Below are 10090 nucleotides of genomic sequence, written 5' to 3'. Positions count from 1 at the left end.
AACTTTGTTTTTGCTCACGTTGAGTCCCTGTTCGGGCGCCAATTTTGTTGCACACTTCAGTCTTTTGCAAACTTATTACTGCTTTGCTTTGCGAATACGACTGCTTCCTTCCTTCACTCGCAGTAACAACAACGTTCTGACTTCCTTTGTTCAGTGTACTTAATCGTCATGCAACTGCATTATTCAGGGATCTAATAGTGCCCTCTATTGGCCAAAACATGTAACTCCATCGTACATTAAGAAATTATAAGCCACAGAATCATGAATAGGGACCAAACAAAGTAGGCTACAAAAATGGGGGGTATACCACAGAAGCGCTCTGCTTACCCCTCCTTCTTGTCCAGCGTAATCAGGGCCGGAGTGCGACTCACTTCAGCCCGGGAGTTCCGTGATGCAGCGAAGCCCACCCCAATTAGGGAGAGGCGGGTGGGGGTTATTATTCTATGTACGAGCCCCTGAACAATGAAACCCTGTACTGGACACAGCTGTCGTGCCCTAAAACCAACAAAAAACACCATACATACACAATACATTTGTACTGATAAATCATACTGATACTGATGATGAGCTAGCTACTTTTTCTAAAATGGAGGGGCCACTCATTTACTCCCCTCTGCTAATATCGACTTTGTTCCGACGTTAACAGTTTGTGAGTGCCTGCGTGTGTTTGTATGTGGGAGACAGTGAGTGAGAGTAGAGCACAGCTCTGGCTGGCCGGACGGCGCAGCAAGGAACTTATAGGCCTAAACGGAAACTCCTCCATCAAGTCCTTGAGCAACACCTTTTCCAATGTCGAAAATGTGGATCCTCTTTGACGTGCCATATAGTTACAAGCTTAGCTAGCTGGCTACAAGTATCAAGTGTTGTAGTGTCAGCTGTGACAGTTAAGGTAACATAGCATAACATTTATTCAAAAAGCAACGAGTTTAGAGAGAGAATTTTTGAATATATTGTGGTCCATCTTTATCAAACAAATCGTAAATTAGTTCACATTTCGCCGGAATCCATCATGGCAGATACTGAACACAAACTAATCCTATTTTAATCCTTGGTAAAACTAGTTGAACTAATCTCCAATCACACATCTATGATTAATTTAAACCAGTTTTAACCTAGATTTACTAACCCTATATTAACCCTAAACAAGGACTAATTTAATCCATGTTTGTGCAATCCAGCCATAGTGTTTGAATTTCCGCTGAAACATTGGGTTCCCGATGACTGTTCTTTCGACTGTAATGGTATTATTTAAGTACTCGTATCGGGCAGATACTTCAAAAACCTCCACAGCGGTATTCATTGGTCATGATCATCTTGTTAAACAAAATTTATTTTCAAAAACTAACCTTTGAAATACATTTTTCGCCGTGTTAAGGTCATATGACACACCCCCAGTTTTAATACATTCTCAACCTTTAGTCTCTCCTAACCATTGCTAGTTAAACAAAAGACAATTCCAACCCCAAATAAAATAAGCAGCACATATCAAAAAGAGATATGTATTTTATAACTGCACCTTCAGATTCAAGAGCAAAAGCGATCTTTTCCACGTAATATGCTCAACGCAAACTATATATCATGTGTAAGCTGAGACTCCACTGACTCCAACAGTCCATAAAAACCCCAAAAGGAAAAACATATAAAACTGTGTGATCATTTCTTTACATAATCACATACTTCCCTCCCTGAGATACAATCAACATGAAAATAAACCGGAGTCGAGCCCTTCCAGGCCATGCTGCCTCTAGACCAGCGCAGAGAGCACGGAGAGGGAGGAGAGGAGGAGGAGGAGGTAGGACATGGGGAAGCGTGCGTCTGACGCGTGACTGGTGGTGGGGGCGGTGGTGGTGGTGGTGGTGGTGGTGGGGGCGGTGGTCGTGGGGGCGGAGGTTGTGGTGACGTTGGCGGGGGACGGCAGGCTCCTCAGAGTTTCCCTCAGGAAGCCAGCAAATTGCGTTGTGGCGGTGAACACGGACTGGTCGGCGGCTCTCTCTGAGCGCACCATTCTGCTGTTGCCCATGACGTTGGGAAGCCCGGCCACTTGGGTCCAAGAGTTGCCGCTCTTGCACATCAGGGGGCCGCCGGCGTCACCCTGAAACCAAACACACGTTGTCATCCCCACAGGCACCTAGCCACACACAGCCCTCCAAACTAACTCCAGAGCACCAACATGTGTCCACACCTAGCTTGAAAACGACTGTAACATCTGAATGTAGCCTACCAATGACAAATCATGCGCAATTCTCACATATCGTTAGCATCAGGGCATGATTGCCATATTTAAGTCATATTTTGGCCAAATTGTGATATCTGATTCACTGGGCCTCATTGGTTATATCTTAAGCCAATCAGAGTGATTTTTACATTCCACAATCACTATCTGCCTAAGTCAACTTTTTGAATTTTCACGCTAAATACAAGATGAACCTTTAAATATGACTTAGGCAATATGCTGAGGCAAATGACCATGATGTAAATCGTGAACACGCGTTTGGCATTGTGAGCCATGAACTAAGAGGATTCTGAACTGTTGTCCTTTCATTACCATTCTCACAGTCAGCGCTTCGGTGCAGATGTAGTCACTGGATGACGTGTTGCTACAACCCACCACCGTGGTGTTGAACTCCTGCAGGGTTTCTTGGGCTGCGGTCAGGTCAGAGAAAGTCACGGTCAACCAAACAGTTTGGACAATATACAGAGCCACGCTGAGTGAGTGAAACAAAGAACTAGTAGAACTACAATCAATGATCCGATTTTGTAACAAAAAGCCTTGTTGACACTAGAAGGGGGTGCGCTGTGGATGGGGGTCCTCACCGCCTCCCTGGCCCATGCCCCAGCCTGCCATCCAACAGTCTTTGTTGTTCAGGAAGCTGCCCATCCCCTGGTCCAGACAGATGGGCTGGATGTAGTCCGAGAGCCTCGGTGGACTGGACAGCATGAGCACGGCGATGTTGTCTCCGGTGAGATTGCTGAGGGTGATGGATTTCACCCCCAGGGTCATGTTGAAGGAGTTGGGGCCGTTCAGATTCCGGCGGCCCAACTCAACCGTCCAGTAGGAGGCATTGGGGTACCTAAGTGAAGGGAGGGAAACCACCAGGGTGAGGGATCGACGGCCTTTTGAAACAGGATGTCGTCATGTAAAAGAAACCCTGATCCAATTTGATCAAGGTGCAGATAGGCTTGTCACTCAACAACAACGGCACACCTATTTTATCTAAGGATTGATGGATGCGTTTTTTAACACTCTGATTCATGCAAATAAGTTGTACAACGCTCGATAAATGTGTGGACTAACCATTGAGTGATAGCAAGGGCAAAGGGATTATTGTTGTCAGGTGGGAATTATGTTCCCCTTGTTTATATTTTTGTAAAATGTAAAATTCAATCAAAATAACTTTGAAAGAAAGGATTGATACATGGTTGTGCTCGGATAAAACACAAAGAGCAACATACACAGAACACACGTCGTACAGCCTCATCGTCAAGACAGACGCAACAAGCAGACTTACATGGTGAAGCAGGAGGCGTCGCTCAGGACGGCATCCGCAGTCACCAGGGTGCCGCCGCACATGTGCGTGTCGTTGACCTGCAGGCTAGCGATCCAGGGCCACACGCCGGCGGACTGCACCAGCCCCCTGCTGTCACGGGTGTTCATGGGGGCGCTGCCGCACGTCACCACTGGAACCAGGGACCATCAGGGGTGGGCCAAAGAAGACCGAAATGGAAGAGGTCAACAAACATTGTAATGCTTACGGAATAGAAACCTTACAGCTTTAGCCGAGCCGCGACCCGATGCTACAGTCAAGGGAAGTAATCCAGTCAATTCTAGTTGGCTTTTCTGTATATTTTGTTACTTAAATATATGTATTACTGGCTAAGGGGGAATTGATCATTGGTGTGTCAGAATAACAGTCAGAATAATGTCAGAATAACAGTCCATCATAGATGACCAAATGATAGTTTTACCTCCACACTCTAGCATATCACTAGGGTACCACTGCGACGTGTGTCAACAAAGACCGAGTATCCAACACCCTCATTGTCCACAGATGGAGACAAAAGGCCACTTACGTGCGGGGGCGGTCGGTGAGGCGGGGGCGGTCGGTGAGGCGGGGGCGGGCGGTGAGGCGGGGGCGGTCGATGAGGCGGGGGCGGTCGGTGAGGCGGGGGCGGTCGGTGAGGCGGGGGCGGGCGGTGAGGCGGGGGCGGTCGGTGAGGCGGGGGCGGTCGGTGAGGCGGGGGCGGTCGGTGAGGCGGTCGGTGAGGCGGTCGGTGAGGCGGGGGCGGGCGGTGAGGCGGGCGGTGAGGCGGTCGGTGAGGCGGGGGCGGTCGGTGAGGCGGTCGTCGAGGCGGTCGGTGAGGCGGTCGGTGAGGCGGTCGGTGAGGCGGGGGCGGGCGGTGAGGCGGGGGCGGTCGGTGAGGCGGTCGGTGAGGCGGGGGCGGTCGGTGAGGCGGGGGCGGTCGGTGAGGCGGGGGCGGTCGGTGAGGCGGTGACTGGGCCGGATGGAGGGTCGCCACAGTTGAAGGTGGCGTCGCTGTTGATTCCCGCGGATCGGAAGTCAACGAAGCCGGGCTGGTTGGTGGTGATGATACCGTTGATCCAAGCCTGATATTCAGATACTCTGGCGTATACTCCAGGGATGTTGGGCAAGGCACATCCTTGACCAAAGCTCACCACTCCCGACTGGACCCACTGCAAACCCTGTTTGCCTACAAGAGGACCACCAGAGTCACCCTTTAGGGGAAGAGGATCAAAGCCACGATGGGTTAGCAAAATACCTCAAACTGCATGAACTTAGAGTCATTGCCAGGTCCTTTATGATTGGTGTTGTGCTTTGGGTGTCTGATGCTGAATTGGTGGGGTACGTTTTGTTTTGCACTAATGACTTTTTCGTGCGCTATATGGTCTAACTCACTATGTCATCCCTCCTGCCTCACCTAATGCATTATTTTTGCATGCTAAACTGCATTTTGTTGTCCAGAACAAAAATAGTTGAATCTAATCTAGTCTAGGGAGCTCCTCTCAAAACATGACTGTTTAACAGTTACCTGACACGAGTCCTTCCCTCCAGCTGACAATCCAGCGCAGATCATGTTGTTGGTGATTAGGCCATAGCTGCAGTTACACTCCCTGTTGCCCACTATGGGCAGGTCCACTTCCTGGAGGATGTCCGCGGCTGAACCTATGAATGGAAGGAATGAAACGGGACTTTGAAAAGGCAGCTCATGCTGGGGCCCTGCTGTGTGAAACGACTTGATTTACGGTCGTATCGACCCCCTCAGTGGGTCTGACAATGCACAATGCAAGTGCAGAGACTCCACTCTAAACTGTGGCACACATGTTAACTAGTTAAATGGTACATGGTCTGCATATATATAACGCATTTCTAACCAGTGGCCACTAAGAGCGCTTCACAATATGGTCAACCATTCAACCATTCATGTACACGTTAGCACACCGTCGGCGGTGTCAACCATGCAAGGCGACAGCCAGCTCGTCAGGACCAGTTAGGGTGAGGTGTCTTGTCTCAGAGACACCTCGACACTCAGGACTAGGTCTAGGGACATACGCCAGAAGAAGAAGACCCACCTCCAAACGAGGTGGTGCCCCAGCCAGTGACCCAGTTGATGATGCCGCTGTTGAACGTGCTGTTGGGCGCGGCCAGGCAGACGGGCGCGATGTAGTCTGTGAAGGTGACAGCCGAGGAGAGCTCCAGCAGGCAGATGTCGTTGTCGTTGGTGGTCCCACTGTAATCGGGGTGACAGACAATCCTGGAGATGGTCCGGGACTGCTCGTTGGGGTTGCTGCCCGCCTGGTCCTGACGGCCCAGGAAGACCGTGAATCCTGTCGTGTCAGTTCTGATCGGAAAGGAATCAACGTCACCGTTAGTCTCGTTCCTATGAAATTAATGTTCATCGAGTTGTTGACGAACCAGAGATGAGGAACATGTTTTGGCTATTGCCGGATGTTGAAGGTTGACTTTACGTGGGGAAGCAGTGGGCAGCGGTCAGCACCCACAGATTGTTGATCAGGGACCCCCCACAGAAGTGACCAGACGTCTGCAAACTGGCCTGCCAGGGCCAGGTGCCCGGAGCAGCATCCACTCCTCCAACGATCTTGGTGTTGAGAGGAGCCCGACCACACACTGAAAAAGGTTCAAGGTGTCAGAGAAGGAGCAATGGCCTCTATGAACGCCTGCTGCTGCAGTGCCCCTGACTAAAGACAAAGCCCACATTCTCTGCTGCACTTCAGTTTTAATAGTATACTCAGAATACATTTAATTGATAGAGCTTTTTTAAAATATTCAGACACTATGCATATTCCAAAAAAGAGTCAAACAAAATAACGAGTAAATATCATTGAAAAGACACAATTTCAATATATATATGCAAAGATAACACGTTATACATAAACTGAAATTTTGACCAAATGGGCATCGATAAGGAAATAGGGCAGCCTCTAGGGGAATATAAATTAATAGTCAATTGAAATTATGAAATGTAGAATTTCTTTTATTTAGAATCTCTTACCATTTAGCTGTGAGGACGCCTCTGCAAAGAAGAAAAGCGAGAAAATGTTTAACAAATGAATCAAATATAATATGAAAATAATAATATAATATAATAACTTAATAATAGCTTTTTAATTTAAAAAAGTCCTAAGAAACGCACAATGTTGTGATTTCACACATCTGTGTCTGTTCCCTGGGAGTGTAGTGCAGTCTGTTTAACTCGAACGATTCTGAGTTTACTGCCATGTGAAAGTTGTGTACATCCAGTTACCATTGATTACCATTTGATCGAATAATGTATTTTTATATATATTTATCCTAAGATAAAGTATAATAGAATAGTCATAGAATATAGTCACTAGGTAAAGAAATGTTAAGAGATATGTTTTTCAACAAATGGGCGGCTATTTCAGGCAGGACCTATCAGTTCACTGGTCCAATCTCAGGCGTGTACTCTGATAGGTGGACCATTGAGTGGCTGCTCACTGCAGGGCCAATGGGGTAAGACTCTTATCTCTCACACACACACACACACACACACACACACACACACACACACACACACACACACACACACACACACACACACACACACACACACACACACACACACACACACACACACACACACACAAGCACTCTCTGTGAGGTTAAAGGGAAACTTCACCCATTTCCATTAAGCTTTGTATCGTTAGAAACCCACTCATATTTTTGAATGGTCGTGCATCATTCCCTTATTTTCTGGAGGGACTGGAGAGATCCGTATCGATCTCCAACACTTCCTGTTTAAGATGACGCAATATGACGATTTTTGCGTTGAAGTAAATAGGAAGTGTAAGAGGGGAGGATTCTCGTAAGACTACAAGCACTGGGTGGGACCCACTGACGCTACAGACCTTAGAGCAGTGCCAGTGGGTGGGACTTCACCAGCAGAAACTAACATCCACAGCGTCTGAAGCTAAGCTAACAGAGGCTGTTGATAAAACAGTACTATGACTAATTCACTGAGTTCTAGTAGGACTAATTCACTGAGTTCACCAACTAATACTCTTCACTAGAAATGTTGTGTGAAACGAGTTTCAAGCAGTCTTGCGGTATCAGCTTGGTAGATGGAACAGCGAGGTGTCCGATAGGCGGAGATCTAGATCAGCGGGAGTGGCCAGCGAAGCTGTGCATCGTGGTGCATGCTGGGAGTTGTTGTCTTCAATCCACAAGCGCCAAAAAGTCACTTTCTGCCTTTTCTCGGTCAAGACGGCACCAAATTAGAATTTTATTGTATTATTCGACTACATATAGGACCCAATTTCAATTCATGTCTTAACCAGCACCAACCAGCCTCCCCCTGATTTGTTTCGGCTCTGTTTGGCGCATCCTACACAATGTAGGTGTCTGACGCAGCCCATTTGGTACAGTATAGTCCCAGTATCTGTGGTCAGATGTTGGCATGCTGTTGGCATTCTGTATCTGACATCTGTATGTCATGCTTCCATTCCTACACTTTAAAAGAGTGACATCATACCAGGAAACGAGAGTGTATCTCAAAATCATGTCATACAATAAGTGGTTAACTCTGTGGGGTTATTTCTGGCACAACAAGGTTCCTGGGGTAGGGTTGGACTTGGACTTGTTCCCAGAAACTGAAGTGTTCCCAGAAACTCCATTCATAATCTAACACAAACGGGTTTGACCGGCACCCTTGTTTTCATTGGAGCTATGTTTAAATAAAATATTGTAGGTGAGAACCGAGATAGAGACTTTTTTGCCAGTGAAAATACACATTCCCCTATGATATTATCTTCTTCAACACTGAAATTCACGCTCTACGTGAAGTCTGGTTCATGGGGAATGAGACTAAAGTAATTAGTAATTTAGTAAATTTTAAATAACATTCAGGGATTCTCCACCACCCCACTATTGTGGTTCTGCTGACTCAATTATTGATTGAAAATATGTTCACACAAAGTCAGTGGTGAAAGCAGTTTACAATTCAAAGTACCCCACTTAATGGCAGCTGCTCTCTTAAAATAGAGCCCAACGCAGAGTTCCTCTCACACAGGCGACAGAGTTTAACACAGGTGACAGTCTCCGGTGAGTCTGCAAATTCAAACTGGAATGATGTTCCATTTTAAAATATAATTACTACTATAGCCTAAATAATTTGCTTTATAATTATTCATGAATTATTCTTGCTACATTTCAATATACATGTCACAATGTCAGAGGATTAAATTGACAATAATCTAGAATATAATGTATAATTGTTATAATTAGAATAATATATAGATACTATCCGAGTAATATTTGATTGGCATTTTACGCATCATTCTCTCAACTTTTGGTTGGTGTTACTTGAGTTTCTGGTGGAGATTTTGGTCTGCCTTCAGCCTTCAGCCCCAAAAAAGCGGGGAACCACTCAATCCACAATCTGTAGGCCTGCTATCATTTTGAATGTTAAAAAACAAATTTTCAGAAAATGAGGATGTTCACTTTGAACATTAACACGCGTTCATCTCCTCATCTGGTTCAGGTCCTTGTCTGACTCCTTCCCCGTCCACCAGACCAGAGGCCTTACACTACTGAGTGAAACATGAGCCGCCTGTATGGCTTCTTCCTCGCATCGAAGGATGGCATGAACAGAGTAAGGGGGGGAGGCTGCTATTCACTACAACAAGGATTATCTCGTTTGGTCGTCTTTTTAAGATGGTAAATGCAAAACCCCTGATACACAGCTTCGGCCAGTCTTGTTTCTTGTTAGTTCAGTTCCCTTTTAAAGCATAGAAGCGCTGTCCAATTTTTAGTGTGCATGCATAATGAAGAAAGACATGAATGAAGGAAACCAAATCCCGTGGGGAAGTGTTTTAAGGAAAACCAGATATAAATTAAGGCAGCGATTACAATACAAAGCTTTTAGCCTAGTTCAGAGTGTATACACTCACACACACACACACACATACACACACACACACACACACACACACACACATACATATATATATATATACGCACGCAAGTGGGATCTGAGGACAAACAATCCTATCCGTGAACCGGTCTATGTCCAGGTGAGCTGTCCAGGTAGCCCAGGAGGAAGGAGAGGGGTACTTACCATGCACCACCAGCAGTAGCACCGCCACCCATAGCGCCTTGAGTCCAGCCATCCCAACAGTTTCAAGTCCTCAATTCAGTTGAGCCTTTTAAAACCATGTTCTCCTCCCCTTTGCTTGTCACTCGACTGCCACAGCACAACACAGGTGGGAGACACGCCCACGGGACTGGTGCACCTTCTCCATCCCGTGTAAACAACATCACAACATCATAAGTCATCTCTAGTTTCTTTGGCCGGGGAAAGAAACACGGGTAAGATATAAAACCTTACAAATACCGAAGGAGAGAGGAGGAACATCCCTTCCCTGTCTGATAGATTACTATTAGGGCGGCTCAAATTCTTCCAATTGTTGGCTGGTGTGCCCCAGATTATAGTTCAAAGATGGAAAGAGATAGAGAGCTTGATGTGAAAGGGACTACCAGTTAACTAATTTCATCATAACCTCCCCTATGTTCAGGGCTGTGTTAGATGGTTG

The 10090-nt window shown here is 46.5% G+C and overlaps 1 protein-coding gene across 1 annotated transcript; it reads right to left on the bottom strand.

Annotated features, from left to right (window-relative positions):
* Positions 1–938: 938 nt before the first annotated feature.
* Positions 939–9738, bottom strand: LOC115557243 (transmembrane protease serine 9-like). The gene is made up of 10 exons (XM_030374913.1): positions 9616–9738; positions 6532–6552; positions 5987–6146; positions 5591–5859; positions 5050–5183; positions 4072–4735; positions 3510–3678; positions 2815–3071; positions 2546–2643; positions 939–2092 (listed from the first exon to the last, which is right to left on the bottom strand). Exons 1-10 carry the CDS (start codon positions 9665–9667, stop codon positions 1745–1747), a joined length of 2172 nt encoding a protein of 723 aa, XP_030230773.1. The 5' UTR covers positions 9668–9738; the 3' UTR covers positions 939–1744.
* Positions 9739–10090: the final 352 nt, after the last annotated feature.

This window comes from Gadus morhua, chromosome 2, assembly GCF_902167405.1.
Source record: "Gadus morhua chromosome 2, gadMor3.0, whole genome shotgun sequence".
Classification (NCBI taxonomy): domain Eukaryota; kingdom Metazoa; phylum Chordata; class Actinopteri; order Gadiformes; family Gadidae; genus Gadus; species Gadus morhua.
The sequence above is the reverse complement of the archived record's forward strand: the minus strand, read 5'-3'. Positions and strand labels throughout refer to the sequence as shown.